Source organism: Limanda limanda, chromosome 2 (genome assembly GCF_963576545.1).
Source record: "Limanda limanda chromosome 2, fLimLim1.1, whole genome shotgun sequence".
Taxonomy (NCBI): Eukaryota; Metazoa; Chordata; class Actinopteri; order Pleuronectiformes; family Pleuronectidae; genus Limanda; species Limanda limanda.
In genome coordinates this window covers 25,253,748-25,266,824 of record NC_083637.1, presented here as the reverse complement: position 1 = coordinate 25,266,824, position 13,077 = coordinate 25,253,748, and the positions used below count along the sequence as shown (strand labels likewise).

At 41.2% G+C, this 13,077-nt stretch overlaps 1 protein-coding gene across 1 annotated transcript; it reads left to right on the top strand.

Moving 5' to 3' along the window:
- The first annotated feature begins 265 nt into the window (after positions 1–265).
- Positions 266–8,576, top strand: odad3 (outer dynein arm docking complex subunit 3). The gene is made up of 13 exons (XM_061067419.1): positions 266–344; positions 564–685; positions 817–894; positions 1,984–2,175; positions 2,329–2,430; positions 3,261–3,386; positions 3,991–4,113; positions 4,252–4,401; positions 4,484–4,644; positions 4,733–4,889; positions 6,210–6,359; positions 8,284–8,371; positions 8,455–8,576. Exons 1-13 carry the CDS (start codon positions 266–268, stop codon positions 8,574–8,576), a joined length of 1,650 nt encoding a protein of 549 aa, XP_060923402.1.
- Positions 8,577–13,077: the final 4,501 nt, after the last annotated feature.

The window sequence follows — 13,077 nt, the reverse complement described above, 5'->3', positions numbered from 1 at the left end:
AATAATATAAAAGAGTATAAACATAGTCCAGTAATGTTTTCTATTGATCACATACAGAAAATACATGATTTTGAATGAAAAGCGATTAAAGTAGGTGTTGTGACAGTAAATGAGATTAAAGGTCCAGTTTTATGTTTTGACTAGTGGCTCCACTTTCAAACTCTGAGCCTCACGTTGGTGTTGACAGGTTGCTAGGCAACCCTGTGTCCAGGTCATGCTAAGTGGACATGCTAGTTTAGAGAGGGTTTGAGCAGTAGGAGACATGATGTCTTTCAGTGGGGACACTCTGAAACCTCCGCTGCTTGAGCACATAGCGGAGATGCAGCGGAAAATACATCTTCTGGGTAAGTTGGTGTTTTTCTGAACATTGATATTAGCTGTTTATGAAGCACAGTGCCACAGATAGATAGATAGTGGTTAGCATGATTAACACGTGGCTGTGTGCGTGGCCACTGTAAACATGTCGCTAAACCAAAGAGAACAACACTTTATTAATAATAATAATAATGATGAGACGTACATGTCCGTGTGCTGCTGATGTAATGACTGATTATGTCCACTAGAGCGCGACAGAAGCGCTTTCTATGAGAGCTCTCAGTCCAGCATCAAGGAGAACACGGAGAACATCCGGAAGCTGAGGCAGGACAACAAGAGGCTGTACAGGAAGCTGGCCGAGGTTCACACAGTGAGTGAACTGACTGAGGTTCATCTGTCAGCTCTGCTTTGTGTGATCTGTCCTCTCTGATCACCATCAGAACACAGTGGAGCTGTGACACCTCACTCGGCCCTAACACTGGGGGGGTTTGCTTCTTGCAGGGTGATGATCATGTCATCAAAGAGGCCTTCCACAGCAGAGGGATGGAGAAGAGCGCCTACCGCAACATGTCAGGCAAGGTGAGAGGACTCACAGGGTTCTCACACATCCTGCAAAACCCTGCACGGTCATGGGAACAACCTGGACATGTATTTCTTTATTTACTGTAGTTGAACCCCTTCTGTAAATCGCCTCCGTAAACTTCAGTATGTGTTCTGTTGGTAAGAAGCTGTGCAGAATGAAAGCTGCTCTCTCGCCTACTGAGAGTGCATACAATATTACTTGTATTACTTACCTTATAGTGTGATTTCCTTCATTTTTAAATTGTTATAGAGGTGATAGAAGTCATTTTTTGGTCCAATTTTGAAGTTCACATCAGGGACCTGCAGTGTGTTTAGAGCACCTGCCACATTTCAAGTAAGTATTCAAGAAATTCAAGTAACACAAACATTTTTAGGATTAATCAAAAGAGGTCATGGTCAAGACGGCATTGTACACTTAATCAGGAACCCTGCATCATTATAAAAGAAAAGCTTGACGAATAGAAATGGGGTTCAATGTTATTACATTACATTACATTTCATTTAGCTGACGCTTTTATCCAAAGCGACTTACAATAAGTGCATTCAACCCCGAGGGTACAAACCAAGAACAACAAGAATCAAGACAGTACAATTTCTTCGAAATAAAGCAAAACTACAAAGTGCTATAAGTAAGTGCCATTTTAGTGCTACCAAAGTGTTAGTTTCAAAAGTGGTGAGTGTTTTTTTTATTCAAGGTACAGTCGGAAGAGGTGTGTTTTTAGTTTTTGGCGGAAGATGTGTAAACTTTCAGATGTACGGATGTCGAGTGGGAGCTCATTCCACCATTTAGAAGCTAGGACAGCAAACAGTCGTGATTTTGATGAGTGTTTAGTGTCAATACTATATATATATATATATATATATATATATATATATCAGATTTTATTCATTTTTTACCAATTGCTGTCCTGAACAGTGTGTCAACCTTGAAGCTGAATAAATATGACTGGGTTGTTTTGTTGTGCACCTTAAGCTTTGTTACAACACAATTTAAAATCCATTATATCCACAGATCTCTCTCCCTCTCCCTGCCTGTATTTCAGCCTCGGCTCACTAACACTTTTTTTTTTACTGCCTCTTCCTCAGGCCGCTGTGACAACAGTAGAACAGAGCATGTTGACGAAGAAGAAGCGTCTCAATGCCCTCAAACACACAACCCAGACCTACCAGCAGCGCCTTGAGGAGCTGAGGGTGGTTCAGCAGAGACTGAAACCTGAGGGCAGCCGTGGAGCACAGTCCTCTGATGCTCGCACCCGGAAGAAAGAGGAAGATGCCATGGTGCTTAGCCCTCAAACTCATGTAGAGATGTGCAAAACATGAATGTGATATTTTATTTCATCCTGTTGACAGATGATTCCAATCAGAGAAAATTTAAAATGTTGTGTGTTTGTGTGTGTGTGCGTGTGTTTGTCCGTGTGTGTGTGTCCTCAGAACCTGCGGGCACTGGAAAACAGTCTGGAGAAGACAAAGTTTAAGTGCAAGGAGGCTGACAACATCACGACTAACTATCTGAAACTCAAAGGTCACCTGCAGGTTTGTCAAACATTCATACTTTTAGCTTTAAAATTATGTTTTGCGCCAAATAAACTCACACTTACTAGCTGGACATGTTGCTCTAGCTTGTGTTGACACCAGGGGGCAGCTGTGACTCAGGAGGAATACAGACAGGGTTGTACACTAGTCAGAAGGCCGGCACCTCCAGTCTGCATTCTGAAGTGTCCTTGGACATGATAATGAACTCCATATTGCCCCTTGTGTGTGCGTGAATGGGCGAATGCAACTTGTAACACTTTTGAGTAGTTGACTGGAAAAGGGTTGTACAAATACCAACCATTTACCAGTGTTTCCCCCAGTGATTTGTGTCTGTTACCTATAGGAGAGATTATTTTGCTGTTTACGTAGCCATTTTAACTGCAGGCACAAAACGTTCATTGTACAAATATGGTAACAATGCATTAGCTGTCAGAGGACGAGAGTGAAACTCACTGTCTGCTTATGACCTCATTGAGGTATTATTCACAGAAGCAGTGGTTGCTTGGTGTTGGGCTGCAGTGCTCTGCACGCTATTGGCCTGTGTGATGTGTCTGTGATATCAAGTGAGATGTGAGACTTTCACAGTGGAACAGTGCGTCTTGTCCCAAACTCACTTTACCTCTGCACTTAACTTGACTTCTGGTACTCAAAAAAATATAGTCTCCAGAAACTACAGAATACTTTCAAACCTGCTTCATATTCTCACTTCAATGTCTCAGGTGCATTTTAATTTTAATTTTCTCATATATTTGTTTTCTCTTGTTCCCTTTTCACATACTCCCGCTCTATCTTTCTCTCCCTCACTTGTGTCCCCACTCTCACCCACTCAGGACGAGAGTCTGACTTTCCAGGGCCAGCTGGACGGTCTGGAGGCAGAAATCCTGAGGCACAGGAAGGAGCTTCACAGCCTGCAGGTCTTGAACAACGACGCCCAGCTCTCTAAAGAAGCTGCTAAGGTGACCTGTGACCTTTGACCTGTGACCTGCTCACAGAGGGATGATTCCCTCACCACTGCTGTCATCAACACTGATATACATGAAGTTATATGAGTGCAGTTGGCACAAGGGCTTTTTCAGTGTTCCTTGCCTCCACCAAGGAGGAGGCTTTCATTGCTGTTTGTTTGCTAGGTAGCAGGATTACCCAAAAATGTATAAACCAGTTTCCCAAAATTTGAAGAGTTGGGGTATGACCCAATAAAGAAACCACTCAAATTTGTAGTGGATCTCAATGAATTCCCTCTCTTTAACATTGTGAGATAGGTTGTAATCTAGTGTGCTCTCCAAGCACCCTTCCATTCACCTGTGACCTTTTCATTTTGATTAAAACAACTTAAGATTTCACTTGCATGAGAAATTCCTAATCACTGAACATTCTGCAAACCATCGTCCCCCAAAACAACAACTTCTCTGTCTCCTTTCTTCACAATCAGTGCACAGCTATAGCTCATGGTGGGTGAAGGTGCAGTGTTGGTTCTCGCCGCCTCCTACATCCTCATCTCTAATGCACTGCTCTCCCAATCTGTTGGTTTTCGTTTCTCCTTCCCTTCCTTCTTTGTGCTAGGCTGAGTTACAGCAGCTGGAGGAACTGCTCTGCAAGGAACGCAAAGAGAGAGAGAGTATTATCGCCAGCTACAGGAAGAAAGTTGAGGAGCACAGGGCCCAGGCTGAAAAGGTCGATAGAAGGGTAAGAACCTATTGTACAGCATGTACAATTCAGGAATATTATTCTAGTGTCTTGTGTGTTTTATTTAGAATTTGTTCCGTTCTTCCATCTTTTGATCAAAAACTTCATCACTGTCCATGTAAACTTTGCTCCCTGCACACACAGAGAACAACTATGCAGCCAGATGAGCTGAGCAGTGAGGCCCAGCGCAGCACCACCAGGATGGCAGCTGAAGAGGAGAGGGTCACCTCCACTTTTGAGGAGGCCTTCCAACGCATCAAGGAGGCCACTGGAGTCACAGACATACGGGTGTGGATGTGAACAGAAAAATTATCGCTATTTCGGCTGTGCAATAATTCATAATTTCATACTGGTTTTTCTCTGTGTGTAGGAGATAGTGGAGCGCTTCATCTCGCAAAAGGAGACACAACAACATCTGGAGAAGCTGAAGGGAGAGAATGATAAAGTCCTGCTGCAGCTGAAGGAGCAAAAGGAGCTGCTGAACCAACAGTTTCAGGACATGAAATATTCTGGAGAGGCTAAACTCTCCGGGTGAGACAACCAAACAGTAGTAGAAGAGACAAAGGTCTTAGTGTGTGTGGCTGTGTGATGCTTATGTCTTCATCTGCTGCTTTTGCAGTGACCAACAGATGCTGGAGGAGTGCAGGCAGCAGCTGCAGGCTCAGCAGCAGAGGTGCAGAGCAGCTAAAGAGAGACTGGATTGGCTTGTTAAAACGCTCAGTACCATCCGAGCCGGAGTGGAGCACCTGGCCGACAAACTTCAACACATCACACTGGTAAATATCATCCTAACAGCATTGACTACATTCATTTCTCCCCCCCCCCCCCCCCATTTGTCTTATTTATGAAATAGTTTACTATTTTACAACAAACAAACAAAAAAACAAACAAGATGGAGCAAAACACAGATAACAAAACAGACTTACTGCCTGATCACAGAAAATATAGACCTATCTATGCATGTTCAGAAGATGGTTGAGCATCAGAAATACAGTCTTGACCAAACTTAAGGCCAGAAATGCACAACACAAGACAAACCAGTTAAAAGCTAAACACATTATACACACAGGTTTCAGACTGTCTATTCATGCAATATGCTCAATAAAAGTTCCCCCAAATCTTTAGAAAGTTCAGATAGGTGCCTAAAAGAGTGTAACGAATTTCAAGATATAAGCAGATAAATTGTGATACAAAGACGTTTTAAAGATAAAGAGAGTAGGTTTCCACACTCACAGAACAACCCTTTGATCTATGATCTTCCAATCTGTGTGAGCAACAGGGCGAATCAAACATTGTCTTTCTGTAGCGAGGCGAATCGCAGCATGGCTTCGCGTGGAGTTCAGCTGTGGTCCTCAACCCGGGATAGTCGCTTTGCTGTTGTGCATGTGTGACCACGCCCACACAGACATAGAGGGAAATGACTACATTCATTTTTTGACTTGACCTCTCCCCCTGGATTGTGCTTTGCTTTGCTGTTGAGGATGAAGGATCTCAGCTTCAGCCGCATCCTGGATGGTTGTGGCAGCTGCTTATGTGATAGTGACAACTAGCTTGTCTAGGTTGTGTCTGTCCACATATTCCACTTTTACTGACCATAGACCATACATATCTGATATCTCTATCTTTACAATTTTCATTGATGTTCTGCCCTCCATGCCCTCTCTCTCTCCCTTCATCTCTATCAGACATTTTACTTTGTATAAATGCAAAACATTTATATTTCTCTTATTATTTTTTATATAACATTTTCTCAATTTTTTTATAACATTTTCTCATAAATGTTATAAATATTGTTGTTGTTTTTGTGTGCTCTGATACACACAACATCTATTGCATTTCTAGGCATCCTGGGAGAAGGATCCCTCACTTCTGACTCTCTCTGACATTTCTTGGTCCTTATTCCCTGATAAAAACATTTTATCTGTAGTTTTTCCTCACTCTAGTCAAGTGTTTAAGACAGAGGATAATAGACATTGGACAGATTGTTCAGCCCAATGAAGCAAATTGTAATTTGTGAACTGTTATGTGTAGATTTCCCATATGTTATTGATTTTGGTTTGACCTCTTTTGTCTTAAATTTCTGGTGATCTCTGGAGGGCGAGGACCAAGCGGCGGAGGCGTCTCCACACTCAGATGAGTATGTGCTGCGGCTGATGACCCAGTGCGATCGGAAGCTGAACTTACTTCAGGACGACCTCCAAGGAAAAGATCTCGCCGGTATCATGAAGGAGATGGAGGAAGAGGAGGTGAGACGAAGCTCAACAAACTGTCAGGCACCATCAGTGGTTTCAAATACAGCTTCAGGTGCTGAGACTGGGTTGTTCACCTTTCACAGGTAGTTGGTGAAAACGTACCCAGAAGGTTTTTACTCAGGTTCTCACACAGGTTTTTACTCAGGTTTTTACACAGGTTTTTACACAGGTATGCAGGAAGTACATGGGCAGCTCCACAGATGACTCACACTGAACATCCTTTTCTCATTAACACATTAGCATTACAAAACGCCCAACTGAACGATCATGTGATCAACATGTCACCTGTCACTACATGTACATGTCTGGAATGTGGTGGCATGCAGGAATGAGTTCTCTGGGAGGACATTGAAAAGAATGATTGAACGAACAATGGTTGTTGTTGGTTGGTTATCGAATGTCTTGAGTGTGATGGCATGAGGCTGTTTCAACCTCCTCAGTCAAACTGCTGCTACTATAACTACACCTGCTTGTAAGATCTTCACCTCCTTGTGGACAGGTGTCAATATTTGAAAAACTGGATTTAGCCAAATCTTTGTGTTAATGGTTTATTAATTCAGCTTTCTGCCTCTTACTGAAGTATACATTTATTTGAATCAATTACAGTATATAACTAGAATGACACTTAGTAGAGCACAGACCTTTGCCAAGAACTAACAGTCCCCTCCAATTCAATCAAACGGCCCCACGTCTCACACATTCATAGGTATAAGTCCCCTAAATGAAAAGAAATCCTGCTTCCACCAAGTTTTGTAAAAATCCGTTCAGTTGTTCTTGTGTTATCTTGCCTACAAACCAACCAACTAACTTAAAAATGTCTAGGGCATATTGGTTTGACTGGTCTTCAATCTTAGAGTCATACCTTTTCTGTAGGTATTAATTTGCTCTGTTCAGTATATTTAAAAAGCTAGTGATCCAAAGAAAGCTCTAGCATGAATTTCCAACAGTAAATGCAGTTTGGACAAAGGGAGTGTTGGGACAACATGACACAGTGCGACACATGAACACAGCATGGCTGAGCATGCATGCAGGCCTGCTGCTGTTCTTTCAAGTCTTATCTGAATGGAAAGGAAACCTGACGTGTTTGTTCTTGATTATAAACGCTCGGCAGCACCTTCACTGTTTGAGAACACGGGATATCAGCGTGTACCATAGGAAACATGCAACAGTCTCATGACATTGAGTGTTTTACACTCAGGTCCGTTTTTAGGACGGTGTAATCTGTAGTACTGACGTAAACTCTGAGCTGATAATTTGAAAATCAGTCCAGCTCTGTTTGCTTGACTGCTACTGTTGAGTGTGGCTCAGCTGTCCAGGTTTGAATTAAGCAGATTTAGTTGCCATTGACAGACCCAGCCTCATTAGCTAAACCAAATTTATAAATCATTTTTCAAATTAAGCTCTCATGTTTCCCATATACTCCTTCAAAAATGTACTCCTTCCTAATGAATGAGAAAATGTAAATACATCTGAAATTAAGTTGATAAAGGTCTAAAAATAAATCTATTCACCAAAAATAAACCTACATGTTCATATCAGCAAATCTTAATTATCAATTGTAGGATTTTCTATTTTATATAGACAAGAGACAGATAGATGTTCATTTCGACTTCTGGAAGAACTGATTGGAATTTGTTGGTCAAAGGTCAAGTTTATGGTGGCCTCACAAAACATGTGTTTAGCCTCTTGAACAGGAATTCTCAAGTTTACCTTCAGGAATTTTCTTGAACTTTTGATCAGTTGTCACAGCACTTGTTTTGGCAGAGACAAACAACGGCAGTGTGGCATTTCTAATCGTAAATAGATATTAATCATTGAAATATCACATCAAGAAAGGAAGAAAATACTGTTATGTCGCTGGTGACAGTTATTGATCAATGACTTTATTCAACGTGTGTCTGTGTGTTGCTCTGAGCAGTTCCACGTCAGGATTGAAGGGAAACTACCGGCTTACAACACCCGAGTCAAGCTCCCTGAGGACCAAAGACTTGACCTCCTCGATGACGGTGAGTCGGGAGCCGTGTACACACACACACACACGCTGTCTATACCTTTGGCTTTTTAAAAACAGTCACTGTTTGTGTTTCAGAGGAGGAGAGTGAAGAGGACGAGGCTGATATCATCTCACGTGAGGCGCTGAAGCGTCAGTCTCAGCTGATCGTTGACGCCAAGTCCAAGAAGAAAACCTGGAAGAATAAGGGAAAGTTATGATCCAACAGCACAACCTCAAGAAAAACAAGTGTGCTGAACCAAAACAACCATTAAGTGAACAAAGAGCTAAAATTGAGCACATTTGCCATTACTATTTTTTATCATTTAATGTTCAAGTCGTCCGTTGCTACAAAGATTCTTGCATTTCAAATAAATTTTGACTGAAAACACAAATGTATGTTTTAGACTTCTTTGAAAGATGAGCCCAATTTAACAGCTCGTAGATATTTGTTTTTTAGAGATCGAGCCGTTGAAGCTGGCTACTTGCTGTAGAAGTGGATTTATTGTGACAACAGTAATGTTCTCTGTCAGGTGTCACTGTTGTACCAACACCTATCACGTCACCTTTTTTTTTCAAGGCTGAGAATTCCACCCTTCAGCCTCACAGAAATAAAACCAAATCCCATTATGCTTCCGCTTATTTTGAATAACTCCTGTTTCTAGGTGACCTGTGCCCAAAGGTATTCTCTGCTGTTGTCCCGATTGAAACCTTTTCATTGTGCGCATCATAGGTTTTATTTTACAGACATGATGCACCGGGGCCCTCGGTGCGCTGAAAACAAACACCTGTGACGAATGCAGCCTTTGTTCATGGGTGAATCGCAGCAAAGCTAATGACGCTCATGCTTTGTTCTGTTGTAAGACGTGACAGAAAGCTGCTGAACCCTCCTATGTTTGTGACACAAATAGTGCAACGTCAACACCTGAACTATGTCTGCCATGTTCTGCATGTCAGGAATTGGTTCTGCCTCTCCGCTCGAATGCTCTGCGGTTGTTAAGAAGGATCGTCTGGTTCTGAGACTGAGCTACTGGCAGAACTGCATATTTTCATACCTGCGCATAAGAGGTTAACTCCAATGTACTGTGATGTTCTCTCTCTCTGTTATTGTCTGACTTCATGGATCAGGACCAGCCAGGACAAAAGTCTTTTAAATGATCTTGCCAACTTCGGAGCCATTAGAAGCTTGTAATTGAGACATTGATATCAGAGTGGTCTCAAGCTAATTTTCTGCAATTATTCAATCAGTGGTTAACCATTGACTACTTTATTATTTCCCATGTATACTTAAATAAACAATGTCTATATACACATACACTCTGATACTGACCCCTAAGCTCTGAACCAGTCTTCCATTACCAGTCAGGTCTTTGCCCACCAACAAACATCAAAGTTAAAATTCTACTATTTTGATTGTGATTTAAATTCAGCCTGATTTTGTCCCATGGTTCTGTGTCTATTTTTATTTAGTTAATTTCTTATTTCTTTTCCCCTCATCTTCCATAAACAGATAAATGTGTATGAAATGTAAAACTGTTTTCCCTTTTGTCTCAATTCTTTACTTCTATGGGCTAACTTAACTGTATTTATCACACTCATCTGTATTTCTCTTTTTATGTCTGTTTGTGTATATGCCTGAATTATTGAACCGTCTTTGCCATGTGCATTTTAAACCCATCCTATCACAGCATCTGCTCTGCTTTGTAGCCACAGATATATTTCCTGTTTGAGACAAAGGACTACACAAATGCAGAGACAGGATCAGGCTCAAAATCTTGGTCTTTAACATAAAAAGTACAATAACACACATAACATAACATACGCTGAACACAAAGGCAACAAAACTGAGGCAGAGACACAATGAGGAGGCGTGCGAATTAAAAAGAAAACAAATCCATAAACACACAAATACAAAAGCAAAGTCCAAACATATGTTCATAGCATAAATCAAAAGTCCAATGTCGATTTCATTGTATTTGTCTCCTGAATAATTGTTTATCTTTGTACTTCTTTTCCTTTTTTATACTTATATTATAGGCCATTATGTAAATAAATCAGTACCTGAAGAAACATGTGGAGGACCAGAAGCACTGGCACAAACACCATGGAACGAGAGTAACAAGATGAACCAGACTGGCAAAGACAAAGGGAAGCACAGAGATTTAAATAGAAGGAAGCAGGGGTGATTGAACACAAACACATTAGTAATAGGTGCAGACGGGAAAATAAGGCGAAGGGCAGAAATCAAACAGCAGACACACAACAAGCATAATTTCAAAATAAAACTGGAAAAGGAGAGCTCAGGGACAAAAACTAAACACAAGGAAACCAAGGTAAAAGTCCAGAAACTCAATAGGCCGCAACCAAAACAGTCTTCAAAGGTTCAGAGGAGCCACGGAAAAATGGTGACAATGATTGTACAGTTGAGCTTTAGATTGTTCTGTGTTGTTCCATGTTGCAGGTGCATGATAAGAAAAACTAGATTCACTGAGTAAGAACAGTTGAGCAATTTGAGCGTGTTTGAATAGAGGCCACATTAAAAGACAGCAGTGAGGTGATGTCAGGGGGTATACAACTCACAATGATAACTGTTGTATTATCACCAGCAATGAATCTCAAAATTGATTGAAAGATAGAGGAGGGTTGTAGCTGAAGCACATGTAAAATGTCAGAGGGAAGCATGTTTTGTCTCTGTATGAGGAGCTGATTTTCCTTTTTAAGGTAGTCACATGTTTAGAAAGGTGATATTAAAAAGTTATCTTACAGTTAACTGTTTCAATGTTCTACACGTGTTAGAGATGATCAGATTGTTATAATCAACATGTCTGGCTCCAGTGAAGCACATGAGTTTAGTAAGGTCTGCTCTGAGAACTAAAGCTTATGGTTATTAAGTGCAACTTGTAAATCAGAGAAGCAGTGTTGAAGGGATTTAACACAGTATGTGAAGTATCCGCAGCACAGTACAAAATACTTTCATCTGCATAAAATATTAAATAAATTAACATCACTATCCACAAGGAGGTTATGTTTCCACCTCTGCCCGTAAGTTTGTTGGTTTGTTTATTCGAAAAGCAATTTTGTTCAAAAACTACTGGACGCATTAGCAGGAAAACTTGTTGAGGGAAGAACCAAATTTAATGTTGGTGCAGATCAAGGAATGGTCTTTTGATGAAAAACAATCATACATGTTAAGGGGACTGATATGAGTGTGTGTAATTTCGTGTAGATCTGACAAAAAAAAAATCCAGATCCATTGAATTCATTCTTTGTGGTTTCACAAGGGGACTTTGTTGGGGCACTGCAGAGGTGTTTCTTTGTTAATTAAAGAGCCTCCACAATGGGAGACCCTGTCTGACCTACATGCACAAAGAGCAGATCAGTCTGTATGCTGCATATGCATTGAAGAGGTAAACAAACGCGTAATTGGTGTTTTATTCCCTCGACCAATCAGAGAGAGGGGGCGGAGCTGCGCTTCCTTGGTGCTGAGTTTGAATGGGAGCCAGCAGCGTGACAGCGTGTTTCTCCTCTGCTGCCAACAGTGAGTCGATCCAACATGTCTGTGTGATCTGTGTGAGTTCATACCGTCCAGCCAGCATGGCGTCCTGCGATCAGCTGGTCAGGAGCTGTTCATTCCAACACAAAACACAGGTGAGACACATCAGCTCACAACCAACAAACTGAATATTAACAAGTCACTGACATTCACATCAGAGTCAGGGACAGGGATGATCCTGGATGACTCTCCATGTTTTCAATCCGGATCAGAGCGTCCACATGTGTTAGTTAGAGAATGAAGCAGCAGGTTAGTTCAATGAGGAGGAGGGGGGGGGGGGGGGCAGCCACCTGGAACCATGGGCTGTTCAATACAACAGAGCTGAGATAAAGATCTTTCTCAGGTTGCATCTAGTCAACATTCCAACACACATGCATGAACGCGCGCACACTTCCCTGCGCTGCGTTAACAGACATGCCCACAGAGGAGCATCATCATCTTCATCATCCTCATCATCATCCACCCACAAACACAGAGCAGAGGCAGTTCTCTCTCAGTGTGAAAAGCCTCAGACTCGATCCTGCAGTTTCACATTAGTCTCTGCATCAATAACGATATCGTGTTGTGGAGGAATACAGCTCTGACCGTGCATGCTCTTCATCAGGATTCATCAACATGCTGCTTCAACTGAGGATCCATTGCAGTTAAGTGACTGTTCTATGTGCTTTCTGATATCATACAAAGTATAGTTTGAATAGTTGTATAATATATATTTTTACCTGTATTTAACTTGCTGGGCTGCTGTGATATAAGAATGATCCACATTAACAAAGGGTTGTCTTATCTTATTTTTCTCAGGATTGATTTAAAAGAAGTAATGAGACGTATGTGCTTCGTATAGCAAATTGGATAATATGGAAAATATATTATATATAATAAAAAAAAAAATGTTTACGGAGAACATCGACCAGAAAGTGATCTCTCATAATATTTTTTATGTTTTCATTAACGGAATTAAGATGCCAGTTAAAGATTCACCTAATTATTAATGTTACTCTGTTGTCAATTCATGAAGACAGATTTGGTCATGCACAATTATTTTCTGTACAGTTTTTTGTTTTGTTTCCTATGCTGGTTGTATGGTTTCTCTGTGGTTAAATTTAAATTGACCTTTTCTTTATGAAGGGTCAGTGAATTAAAGTCACTTAACTCATTGTGGGTCGCTGCTG